Here is a 26,349-nt window from a genome sequence, read left to right on the forward strand (position 1 = left end):
CTCTCAATTAGGGTATACATTAATTTTTTACGCCAGGACCATGTTTTAATCAACTCAAAATCCCTATCAGGAAGAAGAGTCCGAGAAATATAGTAAATGTATAGTTGTTAAAGGGAGAATACTTTGCCCAGATGCCTTTAACATTAAAAAAAAATGAATGAAAGGTTAAAGAGTAGGAAAACAATAGAATCAATTATAATTCTATTTTTCATCAATTCTGATAAGAGAAAGTATTATAATTATACTATTTGGCTGTAAATTGAATTTATTTTTTAGAGAACAGTGTGAATGGCAGTTTATTTTCCTGTTTTCTAATTGTTTATGAATAATATGTATTAACATTAAATTATAAACACATAGCAAATATTTCATTAAACTAAGAAACTCTAAATTACGTTTATTTACATAGCTTTTTGCCTATATTACCCATAAATTTTCATATCTAACATAAATTATTTGTTAAACTTTTCATTTTGGTTATAAAACATTGCTTTGGGATTGCAAAGCCACAATTTCATAGGGCATTTTCATCATTAAGGTATTGGCTGAATCAAGTCAAAGTATAAAATAGACAAAGCTTGGTTGTTGATATCCCTGGTCTTCCCATATGGCACTCATTTTTCCCTAAGATGCCTTATAATTGCATCATCTTCAAAATAGAACTTTCTATTTCACTTATCAAATTCACACCGTGGAACGCCTTAAGCAGAATATTCATATGTTCCTCCATTGTTCTACTTAAAGTACCTGCTAAGCTGTTGCTACTGCTCTTACCGGACAACAAAAATCACAGGGTGGCAGCTGCAAGCAGTACAGACTAAGTAACACACCTGCATTAGGAGAATACTAGTTCTGGTTTAAAACCAAGAACAAGATTATTCATTCTGGTGACCTCCAGAATCTGTTTAAATAGATAATGCATGCTGAGGAAAATAAACTTCTGTTCTTTGAGTTCCTCACCAGTTTATTCTGACAGTTGGCGATTGTCTATCTCTTGTTCCCACCTAGGTATGTATATTTCCCTTTTGCCATCTCCCACACTATCCCATTTAGGCATTGCATATTCCATATCTCTTGACCTCTGACTTGGGTCTAACAAATCTAATTATTTGACAGTTATGAAAAAAGAAAGAAATGTGATACCATATGCTAGTTTTCATTTAATTTCTATTTTTAATATATTTATGTCACTTATGGTATTCTTAATAGATATAAATTATAAGTAGTGTATAATAAAGTCAAAATATGCATCATTTACCTAAAAGAAGAAAGTAGTGATCATCTAATTCCAGGGTTACATCACACAGATCATGTAACTCTCATGGCATACTTTGCTCTTCATGATCCTCAAAGATCCGTGTTTAAAAATGTAGCCTAGGGCTTCCCTGGTGGCTCAGTGGTTGAGAGTCCGCCTGCCGATGCAGGGGACACGGGTTTGTGCCCCAGTCCGGGAGGATCCCACATGCCGCGGAGCCGCTGAGCCTGCGTGCCCAGAGCCTGTGCTCCGCAACGGGAGAGGCCACAGCAATGAGAGGCCCACGTACCGCAAAAAAAAAAAAAAAAAATTTAGCCTACATTTATTAGCTAATCAAAGTTAGATGAGTGGCCTGGCTAAAGTCTAAGAAAAGCAACATTTCCAGGACCTCCATCCATTTCTTTTGAGCTGCCACTTGGAGCATTTATTTATGTGGGTACATTCTGTGCTTGTGTTCAATAATACAAAATTCAGAGATGCTTTGGTGTTGGATAAATTACTGAGATAGAGCAATATAGGATCAGATTAGGTAATGAAAATTTCTTTCTTCCATGGGTATTTTATCTTTTCATTTTTATCACAAGTTGTGCTTTCAATTTTTAAGTCTTTTGTTAGAATTCAAATGAAACAAATTTTCCTGAGAGAAGTAATGGAATTGAACACTTGATGCTTCCGATGTCTGTAAATGATACTGTTATTCAATGTTTAAAAGAAATGGTCTTTAAGCATAAAGCTGGCATAATTCAGTTTGTCTTCACTGTTCATTTGTTTGCTTAATTAAATTCTGGCTTTAACAAAACTGCTTGTGGAAGATACTCCTTAATAACAAAAGCTCACAAACTGGACTCAGGTCAGATGTTAAGTTGACTTGTTCAGTCAGTGTGCAATGAAAGGAGGGCCTCTTGTTTACCTTATCGGTGTGAGAGGAATACAAGTGTGAAAGAACATTCTGGTTGCAATTCGACATTTCAGGAGCTGAAGTAATTGAGGACAGAGTTGCCAGAGAAAGGGAAACTCCTGGATTATTGCTTTTCGACAGTGTTAGATTCCACTGGAAATTGCACTTTTTGTGTGTACACACAACACTCCCAGTTGAAAGAAATTATGCACATATCCTTGTGGCAAATCACATTCTAATTAAGCCACTTCACATTTCTGAATGAGAAGTTTTTAAAAGGCTGAAATTGCTTTCTCTTTCAATTAGGAATTGTAAGAGTTTTCTCTCCTTTTCATAGATAGAGGAATTACTTAATTGCTGATGTTAGAGGATACACTGCTATGTGAATTAATTAGATTCTCTTTTTAAAGCACTTAATGTTTTTGTCTTGCAGGCACTTTTCATGTCTGTCTTCTAAATACATGTGCCCCGGTGTCCCTGCTGTAATGAGTACCTTGCTGGCAAATATAAATGCTTTCTATGCTCACACGACTGTTACAACAAATGTACAGGTTTCTGCCTCAGATCGATTTGCCGCTACCAACTTTGGTGTAAGTATTATTTTTTGAACTTGAAAATTCCTCATAACTTATGGGACTTAGATTTTCAAGGAGCTTTGGATTCCAGATATTCTTAGAATCTTACTGCAGAATGTACATCTTAAGGAGTATCTCTTAGTGTAATAGACTAAAGCTTAAAGTTTATTTGAAACATGTTCAGTGAAATACCTTTATTTGACAGTCAGTAGGTATCTTCATTAGATTAAATCTTCATATCGGGAATGGCTTTTCCAATGGAGGAAAACATACGTTTTGTGACAGAGTACTAGGATTTATAGAAAATCCTCCATGTAAGCAAATTTGGGATTAACCATGGAAGATATCATTCCCTCGTAAACGTGAGCTCAGTTGGCTTCTCTGGAGCCTTTTGGGTTCCATTTGCACTTCCTATTGGTTTCTACTGGTACTGATGGATAAAGGCATATTGTCTAAGTAAAAAAAACGTTAGGTGTATAAAGAAGCCAAGAAAACTATCTGTATCTAATTAAAACTGTCCACCTGACAATCAAATGCATCAAGAACACACTGAAAAGTAAAAATGCAGGTTCCTAAGGAGTCTCTAGTATCTATCTGATGTACCTGGTGCTGGAACCCATTCTCCACAAGCATAATTAAATTGAAATTGACAAGACTAGAAATAGGATATAAATAAACAGTAATTCCAGTAAAGTGGTGAAGATCTAAGCTGAGAATCAGTGGAGATGGGGTAGGAAGGACAAATTCCAGAGCTTTTCAGGGCATAGAATCAACAGCACTTGCTGTCTTTAGGTATGTGAACAGTGAGAGAAAGGGAAAGATGCCTGGAGAGATTCCCAAGGTTTTCACCAGGGCAGTTGGTAGGCGGTAGCTCTGTTCAATAACCCTGTGAGGCGGGTAGTTCTGTACTCATTTGTTTGTGGAGGAAACTAAGATCCATTGTAGGAAGGTGATTTCCATGACACCGTAGTTACTCTTTTCACTGCACTTCCAAATCGGTTCACTGAATAGATTTGTGTTATTGATCATGTTGTTAGAAATCAAATTTTGAGGTGTGTGTCATAAAGTAGAAACAAATGAGACCCAGCTAATAAAAGGGTGTAAAGCCAATAGGGGAAAAAATGTGCTATGTTTACTCTTTTCTTGTCCTTTTCATTTAAAAGAAAACACATGTGAAGTATGTGAGATGAGTTGGAATGAATTAAAAGAAAAACTAATTGTTATTTAACGACAGTCAAAATAAATACTGGCAGAAGAGAATACTATCTGGGTTAAGAGTCATGGGGTTTGAGTTTGTATTCAAATTTGACAAGTCAGTTCAGTCATTCAAGCCTCAATATCTCAATATGTTCAATGAGGGTAGAAATTATTGCTCTGACATGTTTCTCAAATTTAAGATGAAAATCAAATGAAGTAAAAGATAAGCTAGTTTGTAAGAGTTGAAAGTGCTCTATAAATATAAGGTATGAGGATTTCATCTCTCCTGCCTGTCTTCTACTGTTGTTAGACAGATTGGCTCTTGTAAGAGCTGAGACCAAAGAAAATTCCCTAGTCAGCTCAACAAAATACTATTATGACCATCACCAGATCATAGAATAGTTTTTGTTATAAAAACCTCATGAAATTGTTTTGCTTTTAATATTCTGCCTGGGTATACTGTAGAGAATAAGCCAACCTTGTGGAACACTGAGCCTTTCTACCTCTGAGAAAGAAGATGTGTTTATATGACTAATTTCCATAAAAGCTACCTGGAGGAAAATGAGATAGTATGCTCCTTTACTTCATGCTGACCCAAAGAAGAGAAGCCAGATTGATTTCACTACTTTGCAGTGTTTCAGTAGCAACATAGTTATAACAAAGTTCACTTTGTAAATCAAATAACATATTGTAGGACAGGGTCAAAAAAGAAATCTTTCTTCAGACTACATCTTGATAAGTTAGTGATTTGATGTGTAAATTTGATTAAATTTTTCTCTACCTATTGAAAATAATGCTAGTTGCTCAGTCAAATATAATAAGTATAAAGCTTCCCACCTTCACTTGGCCTGAAGTTCTTATTTACCTGACTTCTGAAGTTGATACTGTCACTTATGAATCAGGCAGGAACACTATTATATTGGCCCCTTTTTATCTTTCCCAAAGGTGTAATCCAGACATTTTTGAATCTCAAAAAATAAACCAGTGGAAAAGTTTTCTTACCTATGAGGACTGTAAAACAAACATATTTAAGAAAAGGAAATCATTACTCTTTCCAATCCAAACTTTTTGTGTGCAAATGTTATTTAAAGTCATGCTTTGGATGAAAAATGTTCAAGAATAAAGTGAAAAGAACAGAACCATTGAGTGTGGAGATGAGAGAGAAGCAAAGTTTGCTGAGGAAAATGATTAGAGAAATTGGGTAAAAATGATGAGAAAAATCTGACGTTATTAAAGACAAGGTAAAAATATTTTAAGAAAAGAGGAATATATTGCATTGTCAGCTGTTGCAAAAAGTTCAAGTAAGATGGCGAAAGGAATGAGCCTGTTGGCGTTGGCAATTAGGAGGTCATTGCTAAGTGAAGCAGTTGAGGTTAAAGCCTAATTTCATAGAGATCTTCAATGAATGGCATGTATGAATAGCTGTGTCAATTAGGGTTCATTTATTCCCTAAAATATAATGCAGTCATTTAAAAAATCAAACTTTTAAAGAAAAGTGTATATAATTGAGCAATGCCCATTAAAAATGACAAATGAAAATATATACATATAAAAATCTATATATAATCTAATTCCAACATTGAACACACACACACACACACTTTCTCACACACACACACACACACACACACACACACATATACATATACATATATATATATACGGGTTTAGAAACAAGCCTGAAAGAAAATGTGCCAAAATGCCAATAGTGTAGCCACTTGGTGGGATTACAGCTAATATTTTCTTGTTTTTGTTTTGTATTCATCTTTATACTAAAGTTGTACATTTTTCTATATTGTATTTTATAATAATGATTAAAAGAGGGAAAGTGGGTGATGAAATAGAGACTAACCTGTTAAGCAACTTGAATGAGAAGGTAAGAGAGAGATTGGTCAAGAGTGAGAAGGTTTTACCATGAAAAAAGAGATGTTACTTTTACTGTGTGGTTGGGTAGGAGTTTTTATTATTTAATAAGATAAATTTTAACATATTTATAGATTGTTAGGACAGGAACTAGCTGCAAGAATGAAGTTGCAAATTTATCAGATGGAGAATAAGTGATATAATAACATCTCAGAGGAGAAAGAAGTAAATGTAGTCAAGAGGATGGAAGGAGGGACATTCTTTGGAATAAGAAAGGACAAGTTCCTATTCTGAAATTTGAGGAAATGGTGTGTGAGTCCTTGCAGAGAATGCTAAGCTTCTGATATAGGAGTGAAAAGTTGATGGAATCGTACTGTATTTCCCTAATCTTCTCTGTGGTTGTTTACAGGACAAGAAATGCTTATATATAAGACAAGGGCTATGATAGAGATGCACAAGGTAGAGGATGCTGGAAAAAGGGAAGGGAATAGAAAGACAAATGCTTCAGGATCACATAAGAGGAATTCCTAGCATAAATCTGTTGTTACAACAATTCGTGTGGCTGTGAGTTTTTCTCAGAATTTCTCAGCATTCAGATTCTGATGTAGTAACATATAGCAGAAGGTTGAAATTTCCCCCACACACAAAAAATAGAGATGATCGAAGGGTTAGGGAATTAGCATATAGGTGACACTAGCAAAAGAAAGTTGAAGTGATTCACCATGGGATCTAGGTTTGATAAGTGGCACCATGATAGAGACAGAGATAAAGGATTTGGGTAGGAACATCATCCATGTAGTTAAGATTTCAAAGGGGGAAGCCTCAGGTCCAAGATGTATCTCTAGGAGTAGGTTGTTGAAAACTGAGTGTAAAAACAGTGGTGTACTGGAGCTAGTTTGTACCTGCTAACAGGCAGTGATTGCTGAATTTTTAGGACTATTGCAGGCTGGTTGTTGAGTACAGCCATCTTGAAGCTGGAAATACTGAGAGTATTTATATCATGAAAACTGTCAAATGCTAAAAATCAAGGCTTTTTTCTTTTGGAGAGATGGTTTTGTTGCACACCCTTGAATGCAGAGATTGCTGGGAGTCAAGATTATCAAAGAACTTGATTGGATAAAACATCTCCATGGGTGTTGAAAACACCGTGGGTAGAGCAAGAGTTGGAAAGGAAGAAAACTCCATGAGGTGGGAGTCAGTTTTTCAACTTTGAAGAAAAGTCTTTAGGAAACTTATTTAGTTAGTTATCTTAAGACACAAATAGCAAATTATTAGTAAAATTGATGTTTAGCTCAATTTTTTCTTGAGCATAGATACCCTCTGACATAGCCAGTGCCCTGCAAAAACAAGTATGCTAATAAATATTTCCTTTTCATTACAGGTATTCTTTTATTTGGTTGCTTGTTCATTCAAGACATATTTATGTGATACCTGATTTAAGGCACTATGGCAGGTAGTAGAGGGACTGGAAGATAAACGTTTACCTCTGTTCTCTGGGTATTCTAATGGGATAGTCACCTAACCATGTGTAACAGTAACCATAAATCACTCCCCAAATGGGATAAGTGTCAAAGGAGTTCATACTTGTAAATTTGCTTTGAGATTGAGGAGGAGAAAGTGATGGATACTCTTCAGAGGCTCATGGAAGCTTGCCAAAAGGAACAGTGCTTTTAGGAATGAGTAGTATTTTTCAAAGTCCAAGAAGTAGAAGGAAAACTACCTTAGGTCTTTGAAGTAAAGACAAGGAGAAGATACAAAACTAAGTTCAAAGTGTGTGTAAGGTAGCCTGCCTAGTGAATAGTGCAGATAGAATAAAAGATGGAAATATAAGAGAACATTGTGTTACTGGATTGATATTAGATTGCTGAGGCCGTTTAATGCCCACTCAGATGTTTGGACTTCATTCTTGAGGCATCGTGTAGAATCTGATTGAATTTCTGATTTAGAAAGGTCACTCTGTAGAGGAAATGTTGCAGAGGGGAGAGATAGAATGTATATCAGACAGCGATTCAACTATACGGTGATGGATGGGAACTAGATTTGTGGTGGTGATTGCTTTCTAGTGTATACAGATGTCAAATTATAATACTGTTTGCCTGAAACTTATATAATAATTTTAAAAAATCAGCACTTCCTCCTGATCACACAGCCATGCCCCAACATATGTGTTCCTTTTCCAAATCCCTGGGAAACCCGAACTTTCTGATAAAGTGACAGGAAATGCTTACAATCATAGAAAATGCAAAAAAAAAAAATGATGTCTAAAACAATTTGCAGAAAAAAAAAAAGAAAAGAAAATGCTCTAAAAATAAAAAAGGGAGGTTAGGACCTAGTGTCAAGAAGAAGCTTGTCTAAAGTTTAGTCAGACTGAGAGAAACGTTAGGCTTTCATGCTCAGTGAACAGTAATATCTCAGTGCTTTTCAAGTTTACCTATTAAGTGACTTCTTATGTACTCTTTGAATTTATGTCATCTATTAGTGTGTCATTGATAGCATTGTTTCAGTGGCATTTTATAATTTTATGGTATCTCTATTGGTATGAATATTAATCTCAAATCAACAAGAAATGCAAATGTATTTCCAGTATGTTCATATGATTAGCATTAATTAAATTATAAAAAACTTATCAAAATAGCTTACACATTAATTCTACTTGAAATATTTCTGTTCTGCTTAAAGAATGACTGCTTTCGATATGATCTGGAAAAAACTTTTTAAAATTTGCTGGTTCAGGTCAGAATAATTTTATCCTATTCTTGTAAATTTATGAAAACCTAAGAGCAGGTTGCACATGCAGCTAGGGCTCCTCCCAGGGAAGCTGAATCAAGCGAGGACCCTGAGAGCTTAAGCATCATTAGCTTCAGGTTAAATCTACTGCTGCTGCTGGACTGAGATACTGAGAAGCAAAAGAATGGGAGAGGGAAGCTGCAGATGATGCAGAGGTTTTTACACATCTTCTTTATAAGAGCTTTTCCTTCCACGGTTCCCAGTGTCCTAGGGAAACTTGCTAAGAGTGTCCTTGTGGGGTAGTAACTGCCTCCCCCTACTCAAAATCTCCCCTCTTCTCATGGGTCAAAACTGGCCCACCAACTGGTTTTGTACAGCTCATGAGCTAAGAATGGCTTTTACATTTTTAAATGGTTTTTAAAAATCAAAGGATTGTCATTTGTGATACATGAAAATTATATGAAATTCACGCTTCAGTATCCATAAGCAAAATTTTATTGGAAAACAACCGTGCTCGTTTGTTTATATATTGGTTATAGAAGCTCTTGCGCTACAATGGCAGAGTTTAATAGTTGTGACAGAGGCCACAGAGCTGGAAATATTTACGATCTGCCTCTTTACATACAGTTTGCTGACCCCTGGTCTAGAGTTATTCTTGTCAACTAATTAAACCTAAATACTTGATAACAGATAATGCTTAATGTTAATATTATAGATTTAGCCCCTAATAGCAGACATATGCAGTCCTTACCAAATGCAAAGAACTGAATAACGTGACAGTTTCAGATATTGTGGCATGTCCCTCGAGAAACATTTTTTTTTTTTTTTTTTGGTGGTACGCAGGCCTCTCACTGTTGTGGCCTCTCCCGTTGTGGAGCACAGGCTCCGGACACGCAGGGTCAGCGGCCATGGTTCACGGACCCAGCCGCCCCGCGGCATGTGGGATCTTCCCGGACCGGGGCACGAACCCGTGTCCCCTGCATCAGCAGGCGGACTCTCAACCACTGCACCACCAGGGAAGCCCGAGAAACATTTTTTAATCGCAGTGTTTTCTTATTCCTCAAATCACACCATGTAGGTGATAGGCCTCCTGTGCTCTCACAACGGCAATCTCACTCAAGTTAAATAGAAATATGGCAAATGAAATAAAATTTCAGGCTGTCCTTCTGTTTAAAAAAATGTCTGTGAAAATTCTATCAGGAGCTCACTTTTAATTTCACATCATCTGATATTGTTTGGGATTTAGCGACAACATGCCTGGCAGTTTTCTCCACGGTTTTCTATTTTTCTGGAATGTAAATTTTCCAGCTGGGCACTGAAGACCTAGGTTGGAAGACTAAATGTGTGATCTGTATCAGTCAGAATTCTGTTCAGCTGCATGAAATAAATTCAACAAACCTGACTCAATATTCTTTCCCATGTAACCTAAGTCCAAAGGTAATAAGGAATTCAGGGCCAGTACAGCTGCTCAGGATTGTAATTTTTTGAAAGGGTAGGCAAACAGAGTTAGGATGAGGTGTGGAGGCTCCTAGCTTCCTGCCTCATCATTCTTACCATTTGTTTAGCTTTTCGTCTTATAGCCACGGGATGACTATTTGACCTTCTAGTATCTCATCTGAGTTTAAGGTGAGAAAAACACAAAGGGCAAATGGAAAAAAGGCCTAACAAAGAATTATATAGCAAATACTAATACAACAACTCTGCAGAGCATTCTTTTAGAATCTTTCTAAATAATAATAATATGTAATATTATTACATATTATATGTAATATGTAATATGCTGGCTGGTTCCATCCCCTTTAATAAACTGTATACATCTCATTGGCCAAAATCATGCTACATGGCCATTGCTAGGGTAAAAGAGGCCTGGGAGGGTAGGTGTTTCATAAAGGACATATTTGACTCTTGAGGTTCTGTTAGGAAGAGAAGAAGGGATATCGGGCAGACAACCAGAACAGCTGGTCCCACTGTACACAACAAGGCCAGTGATTTGGGTCATAGCGTGGTTGACTAGGGTCATGTCAGCTGTCTTAATGATTCATACCGATCACAGAGGTCATATAAAGCCTCCAGAGACTGACACAAACACATTGATTTTTACAGTCGTTGAATGATTAACTACTATGGCCTAAACCGATGATTGTAGCAGCTCTTTTATTTTTCTATTTTGATTGAGATCCACTGACCCACATTGATGGAGGATGGGGGTTAATCAAGGGCAACATAGGTCACCTGCTACCCTAGGAAGGTATGATAGAGAGTAAGAAAGAAAACTCTAAGACATTCATCGTATTTTCTGGCAGCTTTACTGGAGAGTCTTACTTGCCTAACAAGATAGCAAGCTTCTGGAAGGCAAGGGTCATTTCTTAGGCTGCTTCATTGCCTCCACAAGGGTTATTAACACAGAGTCAATACTCAAACTTTGTTCACTGATATATAAACCTGATAAAAGGCAGTTTATTAAGAAAATTGAAGTTTCAACTTAGGAACAATTTATCAACTCCCGTTAATATTCATCTCATTTCATCAAGATCAGTGACTTAAAGGGATAACAGTTATATACCCCATAAATCCAACTTGTTCGTGAAACTACTAGGAAAAATTTCTACTTTTTGCTAATATGTTCCAAAGTGTAATTTGGTGTTTACATAATATTAGTCTAGGGAGGAGCCTTTAGTCATTTACTACCATCCCCCTATTTTTTTTTTCATTTTTATTTAGGAATCGGAGACTCAGAATGGTGCTTTGTCTACTGTAAAGTTTTCATGTGTGACTTTGATGGTTTTTTACCTTATCTAATTTACTTAATCCACACAACTATATCCTTATGCTTATTAGCAAAACGTTTTAATTCTTATCCTTTATCATCTTCAAATCCTTCTATGAAGAAGTCAGTCCATCCCTGATACAGCATCAGAGGGAGGCATTAGTAATTTTTGTTGACCTGATATTTTATAGTTTTTTAGCACTAAATCTTAAACATACTTTAAAGACAGTCGATCCTTTCAAATTATGAAGTCCGTTACCAAAAGGAAAATACTTTTTGCAATTGTTTTTGACACAAAGAGCAGCTAGTCCACCTTCCATAGGTGGGAGAAGTTTAAAAAAACTATAGTTTAATTTTGGGGAGGTGGTGTGGTGTGTGGAGGTGGGAAGAGGGGTGGGTTATATTCTCTTGTTGACTCATACTGCTGTGAAGGAGTACGGTGGCAATTCAGTTGTCTGGACTCTTTCTTCATGACTCAGCTCTTTGGATACTGTCTCATTCATCACAGAGAGGCAGTGTGACTTACAGGAAAGAATGTGGATTTGGTGTCAGAGACCTGAGTTTGAATCACTGCTATGTCACATACCAGCTCTATGATCGTGGAGAAATCACTGACATCTTTGAACCTTCCTTTCTATCAAATGGGGACATTAACTCACAGAGATTTTGTTGTGAGGACTACATTTAGAATTATCATTGATTTCCATTCTCCTATTTTGTGTTTGCTTTGCACAGAGGGAAAAATTCATAAAACTACTGGACCAGTTGCATAACTCTTTAAGGATTGACCTGTCAAAGTACAGGGTATGTACAAAATTATTTGCCTAAAGGTAAAATATGGTGTTTGGCTCAGATGATTTCTTGTCACATTGTAAAAAAAAAAGTTATCCACTATGTAATGGAAAAGTAAAGGTAATGATTTTGGAATCTTGGGTCCTGTCACACTAGACGGGTCCCCTAAGTAATCAAGTAGACATCTCTTGTTTAGGTACCTTGCTCCACATCAGCCTGAAGTACTCTGTGTGGGTGTGGGTGTGGGTGTGTGCACACTCATGTACAGGTTTAATTTTATAATTCTTTTAATAACCATTAGATTGAGTGGCCCTCAGCTAATTCATGAAGTAGACATGTGACCCAGTCCTCATCTTAAAAGCTCACCCCTTCTTACTAAGATATCCAGCTGATATTTCCTCAGCTTTTGATATTCCTTCTGGGATTCACCACTTAATTCACTCCTAGATCAATACAATGTGCGTTTTTTGAAGCTGTACAGAGTTCATTGTCAACAATTCTGTACTTCACCTGCAGGTGAAACACACGCAAACTCACACATACACAAATATATTCATGTGTGTGTTTGTAAACACACAGATATAATTTTATTTAGAAAATACAGTTACCAAAAAATTTAGTTACAAATTTTATTTGCCAGAAAATCTATAGTAATAATTATTGCATTCTTTAACAATTTATTCTATAATAAATATCTTTCCATATTTGTACATATGTATCTTTCTTACATTGAATTTTTAGTCTCTTATTGATGGATCGCTTAACTGCACATTTCCGGAAATTATAATACCAAATTTTGTCAAACTTACCTTTCATGTCGGAACTGGGGCCAACACTATGAGAAGGGAACTGCTGTGACAGGCAATGAAAATGATATTTGGGGGCAAGAAGGACCTTGAGGCCGCCTCATTCATCATCACTTTGACACTCCAACTCTGCTTGAGTTCATGAATTCCTAAAAGTTACCTGTGGTTTTCCTAATGGCTCTTTAAAAAGCCTATCTGAAAGCACGTTAATATGAGAAATTTCTCAATGCTGAAATTGTTTCCTTAATATTTTCATAATTCCTTTCCTTTCCTTTCCTTCAAAATTCTGAACATCTGCATTTTTATCTCACATTTCTCACCAAACTTCACTAACAAAAACTTTTTGTTTAAATCTGCAGTACTTCAGGGAGAGACTATGCAGTGCAGTCTTCTTTTCTTTTTTTTTTTACTTTTAGCTTCTTTGTGACTAAAAGTAAATATAGGACATGTAAAATTTCCCAGAAGGATTTTGGAAAAAATAACCCATCTTGAGAAAATTATAAAAAATATTTTCAAATATATGCTCACTCTCCCTCTTTCAGCAGGAAACCTATTTTGTGAAACAAGGATGAATAACCTCATAACATTGCATTAATGATATTATTTTGTACATTTTTATTACATGGTGGGAATAAATAGAAGAATATGGCTTTCTAAGAGTAAGACAAGAATACTTCCAACTTGTTTATTTTCTGTGATATTTTACAGTAAAAATATTGTGAGAATACTGTGGTGATACTTTTTAAATTTTACACAGTTTACTTACCATTTTCTTTCACAGAAAGTTAATTGTAGTTTATTTGCCACTGGAGACTTAATGCTGATAATTTACCCATTTTCTGTTTCCTAATTAAACAGGAAAACTTTCCCGCCAGCAATGCTGAAAGATTGCAAGACCTGAAATCAACTGTTGACCTGCTAACAAGTATCACCTTTTTTAGGATGAAGGTACATCTTTTATTTTTGTCGCTGTCTTCGTGTGACATACATTTATTCCCTGGTAGAGTCTGGTTTTACCCTTCTCTCTTTTTTTTTTTTTCCCCCCGGTACGCGGGCCTCTCACTGTTGTGGCCTCTTCGTTGTGGAGCACAGGCTCCAGACGCGGAGGCCCAGCGGCCATGGCTCACAGGCCCAGCCGCTCCGCGGCATGTGGGATCTTCCCAGACCGGGGCACGAACCCGTGTCCCCTGCATCAGCAGGCAGACTCTCAACCACTGCGCCACCAGGGAAGCGCTACCCTTCTCTTGATCAATACTGTTCATCCCCATTGATTAAGATGTGGTGCCTTTGCCGGAGCTAAATGAATCTTCCAACATAATGTGTGTTGAAAAAGAGATTATCCTAGACACTTAAGATATTCTGATACATTTGGCTCAAATTTAGTTTTAAGTTAAATTCATCTTAAACAGAGCTCTCTAGTGAGTGGACGTGACACTTACCGGAAAAAAAAAAATCCCTAAGAACATTAAATGGAAATGGAGTTCACTTTGCATTTCAGTTTTAACTGAGATGTCTTGCCGATTTTTTCATTGCAAGAGAGTAGTCTCTTTTAAGTTTACCCTTATTGTAGCAACTCCCATTTCCTGCACTGAGAATGTCTATATAGGAATATGTGTGATTGTTTAATCCATTGGTATAATTAACTGTTATCTACCAACCTATGCAAATATTTCTTTTTAGGTATATCTTCTCTGCTTTAATAGCAAGTTGTCTGCAATTATAATTTGGCTAGCCGGACAATTCATGTAAAGCCTTTCTTAAAACTACTTGTCAGGCTATGGGCTAAACATTTTTGCCCTTTGAAAGAGAGTTTATGATTTTTTATTCAGGAAATTCCTGTACAGATAAAATTAGAAATAATTATTTTTCTTCTTTTCAGTTGCCCATGATTATCTTCACTAAAACAATAAAATTGGTGTTTTATAAGAGAGAAAGAAAACAAAACCATACTGTATAAACCATCCATCCTTTAAAGTTCAATTAAAATTCATTTGGTTTGAAGTCATGGTAAAATTAGGTGACTGGCATGAATAGAATTTACATCAATTCTGATCTGCTGGCAGTAGCTGCTGGAACAGTGCATAGAGGGTGATAGAACTGATCCAGGCTCTCATTGACAAGTGACGCCTGCCATTGCCATTGAGGGGGGTAGGAAAATGGGAGTGAGGGAGGAGAGTGCCAGCACAGTGCTCAATATCTGCCTTTCCTCAGTCACCAGCCTTGCAGTGTATAGGAAACAAAATCATTTCAAACTTGCAAGTCCTCCTCCCCCACCCTCACTACCAGCTGATGACCTTGCTTCTGATTTCACTGGAAAAACAGGAGCAACTACTGGAGAGCTTCCTCAAGGTCTGACCACATGCTCCCGCCACCCACCCATCTACTTACTTAGCTGCATCTGTGTCCATATTCTGTTCCTTCTTTTTTTATTATGATAGCTTAGCTGTTTGTTCTCCTAAAAAAAAAAAAAAAAAAAAGCTGTATCTTCCATTGATGTAATTAATTTCTTCTCCTGAGTTACTAAAACAGTGGTCCAGCAATCTTCCTCACTCACCTGAATTATTAGTCTTCCACACTCTACTGGATATTCCCCATCACCAAACGTGCTATTATTTCCAGTCCTAAAAATATTGCTTGACTCCATTTTCTTCTACAGCTACTACCCTTATCCTTCTTTTCCTTTAATACCAAAACCCTTCAAAATAGTCCTTTTTACTTTTTCTTCCCAATTTATTTTCTTGAATTGTCTTCTGAACAAGTTTTCTCCTTCTTTTGTCTTTTTCTCCTCATTATAGACAGTAAAATTCACTCTTTTTGTCATAGTGATCTATTAGTTTTGACATGTGTGGTTGTATTAACCACCACTACAATAAAAATATAGAATAGAACAGTCCTATTAGCCTCCAGTATTCCCTTGTGCTAGTCCTTTATAGTCAATCTCTCTCTCACCTCCTGATCTGTTATTGTCCCCCTATGGTTTTACCTTTTCCAGAACATCGTGTAAATGAAATAATAATCTATGTAGTGTAATATATTGGCTGTTCAGCCTTCTTCCTGAGTGTATCTACAGTTCATTCCTTTTTATTGCTGAGTAGTAATTCTTTGTTATATATGATCTACAGGCATTTGGGTTATTTCCAGTTTGGGGTCATATCAAATAAAACTGTTAAAAATATTGATATATATATTTTTGTGTAAACATAAATTTTCACTTTCGTTGGATAAATAACAAGGAGAGAGATTCCTTGGTCATTTGGTAAATGTATGTAAAACTTTACAAGAAATGCCAATTTCAGTTGTTCTACATCTTCTGGTAAAGCTCTTGGCATTTTCCATGATTTGATTTTATTTTTTTAGCCATTCTAATGATGCCAAAAACTCAGCCGGCCTCTGTGCACCAGTGTCAAATAGAATCTCAGAGACAGAGTTTTGGGTGAAGTAGAAAAGCATAGCTTTATTGCTTTTCCAGGCAAAGCGGGGACACAGTGGGATCCTGCCCTCGAAAACTATGTGTCCCTACCTGGGAGGATTTGGCAAAGAGTTTTATAGCAACAGCTCAAGGGTGAGGTTGCAGGTAAGATTAGGGTGTGTGAAGGGCCTGCACTCCTTTAATCTGGCCTCAGGTAGTCTGATGAGTTTCTGTGGTTCCTTTAACCTGGTAGCCTTCTTGAAGAGCTTCTCTGGTTCCTTTAATCTGGAATGAAGAATGCTGGCATCTTCCACTTGTTGGGGGTTTTAGTTCTATAAAGAACTTAAAGATAGTTACGTGTATCCCTGAGGCAGAGCCATGACCTGGCCTCAAGGCTGCACTCTTGTTTCTTGACTGCTCCTCCCTTGTCTGGGCATCCCCTCCCTTCCCTGATTAGCAACTGTTCTAATCTGCCCTTTGGAACTCAGGGAGGGTCATGGAGGCTGGAGTCTATTCCCTACAAACAAGAAATTGGGGTGAGAAAGACTTCCATGACCAGGAGCCCCACAGGCTCCTGCTCAGTTTCACTAATAGGAATGAAGTTATATCTTATTATGGTCTTAGTTTTATTTCTATATTAATTAACAGTGTTGATCATGCTTTCTTGAGCTGATTTGCCATCTGAGTTTCTTTTGTGAACAGTCTGTTGAAATGTTTTGCCCACTCTTCATTCTTATTGTTGAGTATTGAGTTCTTTATTTACTCTGGATACAAGTCTTTTGTCAGGTACTTTATTTGCTGATGTTTTCTCCCTGTCTGTGTTTTGTCTTTTCATTCTCTAAAACTATCTTTTGCCTAGCAAAAGTTTTTAATTTTGATAAAGTCTACTTTATCAGTCTTTCTATTTACAGGTAGTGCTACTGATGAAACTAGGGTCACAAAGATTTTTCTGTGTTTCTTCTAAAAGTTTTATTTTACCTTTTACGTTTAATCCTGGGTTCATTTTGAGAATTTTTTTTTTTAATAAGTTGTGAGGTATGGGTCAGGATCATTTTTTTGTATATAGATGTTCAGTAGTTTTCACACCATTTATTGAAGCGATCATCCCTTATTCATTGAATTTCATTTGCATCGTTATAAAAAATCAATTGATCATATTTGTTTGGGTCTGTTTCTGGACTCTCTATGCTGTCCAAATGTCTATACTTTTACCATTACTATGCTGTCTTGATTACTGAAGCCTTATAACAAATCTTAAAATTAGATAGTTTTAGTCCTCCACCTTTTTTGTTACTTTTCAGAATTGTTTAATAGATTATATTAGTTCTTATTGGGATTTTGGTTGGGATTGCATTAAATCTATAGATCAATCTTTAGAGAACTAAAAATTTTTAAATATTAAATCTTCAAATCCACCCTTATTTTTGGAACCTACTCCAATTAGACTTTTAATCCATCACTTCACCAAAAATGATCTTGTCAAAATCACCAGTGACTATCACTTTGCTGAATCTAGTGGTCATTCATCAGTCTTCATCCTACAGTGTTGAGTATCACGTAATATATTTTATCAATCCCTCCTCCAGGAAAGCCTTTCTTCCCTAGATTCCAGGACACCCCTCTTGCTTCTTTTTTCTCCTATCTCATTGGCTGCCTTTTTTCTCTTCTCCATTGCTTTGTTCTTTCTCATTTGTCTAATGTCATAGGGCTAGAATTACCCAGCATTTCTTTTTTGGACCCCTTCTCTTCTCTGTCCATACTCATCTAGTCTCATTTCTTTAAATTCTTCTCTAAGCTAATAATTCTCAAATTTATATCACTAGCTCAGGCATCTCTACTACTCCAGACTCATTTACCCAAATGTCTGTTTGAAATCTACTTGTATGCATAACAGGCTTCTCAATCTTAACCTGTCATAAACTGAGCTCCTGATCTTCTAAGGATAGTCTTGCTCATCTAGGTTGAGACCACTTCCAGTGTACCAGTTATTTAGGACTAAAACCTTGGTGTTAGGCCACCCCCCATAGGCCGACAAGGCCTGTACTTGCCCATCTTCAAGACCAAAGAAAGAATCCGGAATCAGCAACAGAGACGTCAATGGTTTAATGGATGGGGGATCTTATGTGTCTGAAGCAAGGTCCTAGAGTGAGACCTCACTGTGTGCTCCAAGCTCTTGGCCGGCCATGAAGGCAGCCTTCACTCCTGGGAGGAAGGGGAGGTTACCAGTTATAGGGGAGTTGATGTCAGGTTGGCCCCTCAGTTACCAGGGAAACCAGCAGAGGGGCATATCCCTCACCACCCCTTTGATAGGTTTCCATCGGGGCTAAAGTTAGACCAATCATTAGCTGGGGCCTGGGGCAAGTATGTAGGAAGGTCAGTCAGGTAGTAGAGTGTGGCTGAAGTAGGCACTCGTGGAGCAGGAGATGTCCAGAGAGCAAGAGGACAGCCGTCTTGGGTGACCTGATGATATATTTGGGGTGTCTTTCTCTCACACTGCTCACCCAATCTGTCAGCAAATTCTGTTACCCGTTCCTTCCAAAATTAACCAGAATAGAATTTCTTCTAACAACTCCTTGCTCTACCATAGTTCAAGCACTGTCTTCTCATGACTGAATTATTGAGCTCTTCTCATCACTGGTCTTTCTGCTTTGTCCATAGCCGGCCTTATAGCAGCATAAGGGAGCCTTTTAAAAAAAATAGGTCACTTTCCTCTTCTGCTCAGATAGTCTACTTTCTTCCCACCTTGCTCAAAGCCAAGGTTCTTGGAGTAGTCTATTTGCAATTTTTCCACTGGTCCCATCCTGTTACTTCTCTGAATTGATCTACTATTGAAGTCCTTTGTATTAAATTCTATTCCACTGAAACACTTTCTATCCCTCTTCTTCGGTTTATTTTTTTTTTCAGCATGCAACATCATGTAATATATTTTACTGATTTCTTTTGTTTATCATCTACTAAAATTTAGCTTCACGAGGAAAGGGATTTTTGTTTCTTTTGCTCACTGCAGTATCACCATTGTCCAATGTATAGTAGGTGATGATAAATATTTGTTGATTGGTTGAATGGAATGAATGAATGATATTGTGATTGGTCACTTTAAGTATTTCTATTTGAATATTTACAACTATGCTCGTTTTCTCTGAGTTGTTATATTAGGACCTTAAGGTGGGTGTTTAAACATTTAAAACATTTCTAAGACCACATTTCTCCTGAATACAGAAAGTTCAACTAAAAGTGTTTATTGAATATTGTTTGATTGTTTGTATGGTTTATACAATGTTTTATTTTTGAATTTAAGAAAATATTTTGTCTACCAGGTTCTGGAGCTGCAAAGCCCTCCAAAGGCCAGCGTGGTGGTGAAAGACTGTGTCAGGGCTTGCCTGGATTCTACGTACAAGTATATTTTTGACAATTGCCATGAACTCTATTCCCAGCTAATAGACCCGGTAAGAAAAGATGTGTGTCTACTTTCTGTTCTAATGTCTGCTTCCATAAGTTTAGAATGACAGTAAGTGGGAAAGTATGTTCATTCAACTTCATGTTAACTGCAGGTTTTAAGAATTTCCATATCTTTTCTTCACATTTGAACATCACTTTCTTATATATGAGAGTGAAATAATTCACTCCTTAAAATAACTTCATGTATTAAAGGTGAATATTGTTGTTCAAGTTTTTCAGGTGAGGAGTTAGTTTCAAAAGAATTAAGTGATGTTCTCAAGGTCACACAGTGGGCAAGTGGCAGATTTGGGACTAGAATTTAGGATTTCAACTCCTACTTCTATGTCCTTCCCCTAATTCATCTGCCTCCCTTATCATTTTTTCTCATAAAACTGATAGATGGGGACATATTTATAGAACAGGATGGTAACATTGTCACATATGTAAATTTATTTTTAAGAAATATTTCTAAAAAGAAAATACAGAAAGTAAATCAAACATGCATGTGCTTATCACGTAGATGGCCAACTGTTAACATTTAGCAATATTTGCTCTGCTCTTTATTGTTTAAAGCCATTAAATGTTAGACATAAACTGGCATTTCACTTTGTAGCTCTTTCAAATTCCATTCTCCTCCCTTCCTCTTCCTTCAGAAATGAACACTGTTTTAATACTGGTGAGTTTGAACGTCTTTTCACATATGCTCAATGAACACTTCAGTTTTATTTTCTGTATATCGCCTATTAATTCCTTGCTGATTTTTCTCTTGGCTTACCTGTCTTTTGCTTATTAATCTGTAGAAAATTCTAAAATATATTTTGGATACTAATCTTTGTTGGTTATGTAATTTCATATATTACTTCTCTTTATATGTGATGTGTCTTTTTGTTGCATTGAAGTTTTTTAATGCACACTATGATTTTTATATATCGCTATTACTTCTATAGAACTATTGTTTGGGGATGGCTCTTTAAGATGTATCTATTGTCTATCCACTTCTCTGAAGAATGCAGTTGCTCAAATAGATATTGAAAACCATGCAGTTACCTGTGGAACTTCCTGGTTAGTTGAGTGGGGCAGATTCTAGAAAGCCGATGTTGGATGAAGGCACATAGGACTCTTTCAAGCTAGGTTTCAGGCTGGGTTTCTTACAGTATTCATCCCTTCTGGGGTCACTGACTCCTTAGCCTAATAGGAGAAAACATTAAAGCTGGAGTCTGTCATTGTATAAGCAAAACAACATAAAACCACGTAACTGTTCTTAACTTTAGCTTAACATTCCCACTATGTGTGCTCTTGTTTGGAAACTTGGTTCTCTGGGATTTCTAGGGATTAAATTTTCTCTGACTTCAAATCTCCCCTTGGGTGGCTTTCTAATGTCTTCCCTTTGTCTATTCCCTACTCTCTGTCTTCCTCCCACAAAGCTCTTTCAATTCTTCCTCTACATTTTCAACATCATCTTTATTCTACCCAAAATATAAAAATTAAACTTTTTATTATACCATATAAGTTACCCATACATAACTTTATAATAATCTTACCAGGCTTTACCACCTTTAATTTCCTACTCCTTGCAATTCCAAACTCAAACTGGTCCCTCTCATGAGCCCTAAATTCTATTATTTTCTATGAACTGGCCATCTTCTTTTACATTCATGTGTTTATCCTGTTCTGTCTGCCTAAAATGTTCTTCCCCCATCCTCTGCCTTCAAAAAATCCAACTTAAATATGACCTCCTCTCCTACTAATTCACACTCAGTGGATGAATCAAATCATCACGGTCAAGTGTCATACCTTATTTAGTGTCTTTCTAATATGTTAATACTAATAATAGTAAAATAACAGCTTTATTTATATAAGATATATAGAAATACGTGCAGTTCCCATAAAGCAAACATACCTCTAATAAAAAGCAAATAAATTGTCACGTCAAAATGAATCTAATATAGCTTAATATTTGCTTATTTGGCTTCAACAACAATGTTTGCATGATTTTCTAACTAACTGGTATTCGTTTTATGTGGGCAGATTTATAGATTTTATATCAAATCTTGTCCATGTGGAGATTGTTTGGAGCTAAGCTTTAAATCTAAGAAAAAGACTTTTCCTTAAACATTGTTATCATTTGAAATTCTAAAGAAAGCACCCATTGGGCCTGAATAATTTAAGAAACTAATACTCCCTAGAGCCCTTCTGGAACCATCTTGGAAAAATTTTAATAATTAAGGCTTATCTCCCCTCAGTTGACTGTAACCCCATTCTCCCAGGAGCTCAAGTTTTAAGACCTTTTTCCTTCACACTATACATCTGAATTGTCCTCAAATTCTGATGACTTTATTTTCAAAATCAAACACGTTATCTTCACAATACATCCAGAATCTAACCACTTTTCACCACCTTCATGCTCCCACCTGGTCTGAGTCACCATTGTTGCTCACTTGGATTACTACATAACTTACTAACAGAGCTCAGTGCTTCTACCCTACAACTTCTGCCTATGTTTAACAGAGCAGCAAGAATGATCCTTTTACAAAGTAAGTCAGATTATGTCATTCTTTTCCACATAATATTCTAAAGTCCCTTCATTTTAGTCATGTTCAAAGTCCTTTCAATGGCAGTAAGACCCAGGATCTGCCCATATTGCACCTTCCACCCCACTTACTCTGTTACTCTGTCCTTACACATATCATCGTGAGTGGAGAGGAAAGTAACATGAACAATGCTGTATCCCTGGTACCTGCAACAGTGCCTAGATCATAGTAGGTGCTCAGAAATGTGTTTGTCGAATAAATTGAATGAATGAATAAACAGTTACTTTTCTCAAACGATACAATAATAAATTACAGGTTATTTGGCCCTTTATAAACAAGACTGAAAGAAGTGCTCTATCATAGGAGACTCTCAGTCCTTGCCTAAAGCCTCTTGCAGTTGTATGGGGTAGTGTTGCAGGGTCCTGGACAAGATATGGGAGGAACTGATGAAAGCTACATCTAGTCCCAACCCATAAAAACATCCTGAAGTTTCCTCCAGCTCTCTCTCTTCTGCGTAGTAACCTGGAAGGGCACACATTCCACATGGTATGGATTCCAGGTGGAGGACGGCTATCCAGCCAGCTTCAGCAATAACCCATTACTGCAGTAACTTATTGAGGTTAGGAGATTTATCTGTTACCACAACAAACTTGGCTTATTTTGACTAATAGACCTTCAAATCCATTTCCAACCTGCCTCCCAAACTATCTATTTAAAACATATATGACTGTCCTATCTGTAACCCCCATTCACTCATGGGATTAAGTCTAAACTTTGCAATTATTCAGAGGTCCTCTAAGATGTGAGCTCTGACTAGCTTTCCTTGTTTCAATGTAATTTTCCCCTTGCTTTCTGTGATTCAGGACACTAAACTCCATGATGCCTCCATCCGCATTGTTTTTATCTACCTGCATTTGCTTCACCTCCCCAAACCCCTTCGTGGCTAACTCGAAGCCGGAGTTGCTGGAGTTGCTCTTGTCTGCTCTCATGATACCCTGACATGTCACCACTAGCACACTTACCGTGATGCATTTATTAGGAATATAATGTAATATTTGTCTGGCTTGTCTTCCCTACTAGGCTGTGAGTTTCATCTTTGTAGCCCCAGTGTTCAACGCTGTGCTTTACACAGAGTACAGTTGATTAAATAATTAGTAAGAAAGAAATTTTATAAAAACAGCACTCTGTAACTTATTTATATTCTACTTCACTGACTCCACTTCAAAGTCTGTGGTCAAGAACATGATGTTTGAACCCCTGAGTTTAGATCCTGGCTCTACTGCTTATTAGTTTGGTCGCCTTGGATGAGGTAGTCAGCCTCTTCAACTCTCAGTTTCTTCATCAAGACATACTTTTAGTATTCATGCCACTTCTGTTTTCATCTGAGTTCTCTCTAGATAATGTAATGCCTGAAACCAAGAAACAAGAGTTTCAGGGTTGTTAGGCACAGTATAATTCTGATTATTTAAATGTAGAAGCTCTCTTTCTTTCTCCAGAGGGGTTTTGAAGAACCATATAAAAATAGTGCTCAGAATAAAAATGAAAAACAAACTTGAGAGGTAAGTTGAAATTGTTGCAGTTAGAAGAAATAGCTAAAACAGGCTGGTTGCACACTCATGGAGCAGCCTTTACCTTGGGTGAATCACCATGCCCATGTTTGTCCTTCAGTTTAGCAAAACTAAGAACTCAGGTGTGGCAATGTGGACATAGGTGATTGATCTCTTGCATAAAGACACATGAGGATCAATCTATAAACTAGCCCAATGTTCGAATTGTATTTTTAATTAATAATGAGTTTAAGAATCTCTCATAAGCTTATTAGCTTTTTGAGTAACCATTTTTATAAATTACCTATTCATAGCTTGTGCTTATTTTTTAAAATAGAATCTCTTTTTCTGGTTGCTATTCTAAAGTTACTTAGCTCTTCGTCAGCTTTTTTTTTTTTTTTTTTTTTTTTTTTTTTTTTTTTTTTTTTTTTTTTTTAAGAAGTTGAATATTTTATTATTAAACTGTTTCTTATTTTCCTGCAAGGCTGTTGCTTCACTGTATAAAAATAGCACCAGCAAACACAGTATATTGCAAAATTAAGATAGTAATGTTCTTCACTGGACACTATACAACTAACAAACTTTTCTCCACTGTCATTTATTTCCAATGGCAAGTTCATTGAGTATTTTGACCCAAATCCAGGGATGGCTGTAAGCAAGTTACAATATTATGTAAGGTTAAGATAACAATGTTATCCTTGAATTACATAATTTTTATAACTAGTTTTACCACAGATAATTTCAGGAATTCTGAGTATTATAACTGGAGACTAGCCTAAAAATCACAGGCTGTTGTGAAAAAGATGCATAGTGTTTATGTGAAATCATTAGGAAGTTAAGGGGTATTTTCTTCAGGCAACATTGTTGAAAGTAGTTTCTTTTGCTAAAAGTTGCTTTTTAAAAATCTATCCACCACTAATTTAAGACAACTATACTAGATTAAGTTGTTTCAAACTAGTTTATTTAGGGGTTCCATTTTCACTCCTCAATAGATTTTATGTATTTCTCATATGCTTCTTCACTCATTAGTTCATCTAGTTCTGAAGGGTTACTGAGTGTCATCTTGATCAGCCAACCATCTTCATAACAAGATTTGTTGACAAGTCCTGGATTTTCTGCTAGAGCTTCATTAATTTCAGTTACTTCTCCTGATAGAGGAGAATAGAGTTCACTAGCAGCTTTCACACTTTCCAAAGCACCAAATTCCTCTTGTTTGTTCAATTTTGTCCCAACTTCAGGCAGACTACAGTAAACAACATCTCCCAAAGCTTCCTGTGCAAAATTGCTGATTCCCACTGTTCCAACACCGTTTTCTGTTGTTACCCATTCATGTTTGTCTGTGAATTTACGACCCGACAGCAGAACGGGACCGGTGCGCAGCGCCCGGACGGCGCCCGCCCGCAGTCCCCAGGGCCGCGGCGGGCAGGGCGCGTTGGGCGCAGAGATGGCGCGCAGGCTGCAGACCGCGGCCCGCACGCTCCGCGCCACTTGCAGCGCCATGTTCGCAGGGGTGCAGAGGGTCTCCGCGCAGCATCTAGAGCACCCCCGGCTGGAGGGGGCGGGGCCTTCGTCAGCTTTTGACATTGCAAAGATGTTCACAATCCTTCATCTTTATCTTTGTCACAGCGTACATTTGTAAGAAATTCTCATTTTTAATATAATCAAATTGACCAATTTTTCTATTTAAAATTTGGAGTATTAAAAAGTCTTTCCCACTCACCCCCAAATAGAGGATCTCCTTACGTGGAACTTAATAAAATGAATGTGTTCCAGCTTCATAGTAATCACCGTTAGGATTGTCCAACTAGTTCCCCTGCTGTTGCACCTAAAGCAACCTTCAGATTATGGATTTTCTTTTCATACAGATGATCTTCCAGGAGAGGACAAGCCAATACATTTTCAAGTCTGTTTGAAATGTTTGGTCTTTTTTTTTTTTTTTTTCTATCTTAAAGAAACTGTCGTTTGTTCCCTGAGGTGTCCTCAGAACCTACACTAGTGCCTGGCATATTAGAGTGCCTATAGAGTCCCTTTGTTTCCCTCCCAAAACAAATTTCCCTGCCTCTTACCTCTGAGGCAGTCTCTATTATTAATTTGATATTAGCTTTCTGGTTCATCTTCATGAACATTTATTATACATGTCTATTAACCATTTGAGTATATGAGTATGTCTCTCTCATATACCACACTTGTACAAACAAGCAGTGTAGTGATATGGTTCCATGTACTAACTCCAGTACCAGACTAAAAAACGTTTAGTTATTTGGTAGGAATGATTCTGTAAATTTTAAAGCTTGGTGTTACGTTTTGCAAACTATGTATTCTGATACATTTAGGTACAGTTTATTGATTTTTTTTTTTTTTACAGCTACCTATCACATAAATTCACCACAATTTACATATCAATTCCAGTGTTTCACTTTTACAAATAATAGTGCAATGAATATCATAATGCTTTTAAAGAACAGAAGAATGCCTTCCTTTCCTCTGCTTTTCCATTTCTACTATATATAATGCAAACTCGATTGTACCATGTGGTCAAAGCAC

At 36.8% G+C, this 26,349-nt stretch overlaps 2 protein-coding genes across 2 annotated transcripts in view; one reads left to right on the forward strand and one right to left on the reverse strand.

Moving 5' to 3' along the window:
- Window positions 1–26,349, forward strand: part of UNC13C (unc-13 homolog C) — a 406,907-nt gene that overhangs the window by 101,687 nt on the left and 278,871 nt on the right. Inside the window, exons 9-12 of the mRNA XM_073801031.1 lie at window positions 2,587–2,743; window positions 12,018–12,086; window positions 13,739–13,828; window positions 19,607–19,735. Coding sequence (XP_073657132.1) covers window positions 2,587–2,743; window positions 12,018–12,086; window positions 13,739–13,828; window positions 19,607–19,735 — 445 coding nt within the window. The remainder of the gene's footprint in view (window positions 1–2,586; window positions 2,744–12,017; window positions 12,087–13,738; window positions 13,829–19,606; window positions 19,736–26,349) is intronic.
- LOC117311096 (glycine cleavage system H protein, mitochondrial) lies at window positions 24,749–25,364 on the reverse strand. The gene has a single exon (XM_033851704.2). It carries the CDS (start codon window positions 25,303–25,305, stop codon window positions 24,784–24,786), a length of 522 nt encoding a protein of 173 aa, XP_033707595.1. The 5' UTR covers window positions 25,306–25,364; the 3' UTR covers window positions 24,749–24,783.

The sequence above is a fragment of the Tursiops truncatus genome, chromosome 2 (genome assembly GCF_011762595.2).
Source record: "Tursiops truncatus isolate mTurTru1 chromosome 2, mTurTru1.mat.Y, whole genome shotgun sequence".
Lineage (NCBI taxonomy): Eukaryota > Metazoa > Chordata > Mammalia > Artiodactyla > Delphinidae > Tursiops > Tursiops truncatus.

Excerpts from the sequence above, each read along its gene's own strand:
- LOC117311096 (XM_033851704.2), bottom strand. The coding sequence starts at position 25,305 with ATGGCGCTGCAAGTGGCGCGGAGCGTGCGGGCCGCGGTCTGCAGCCTG.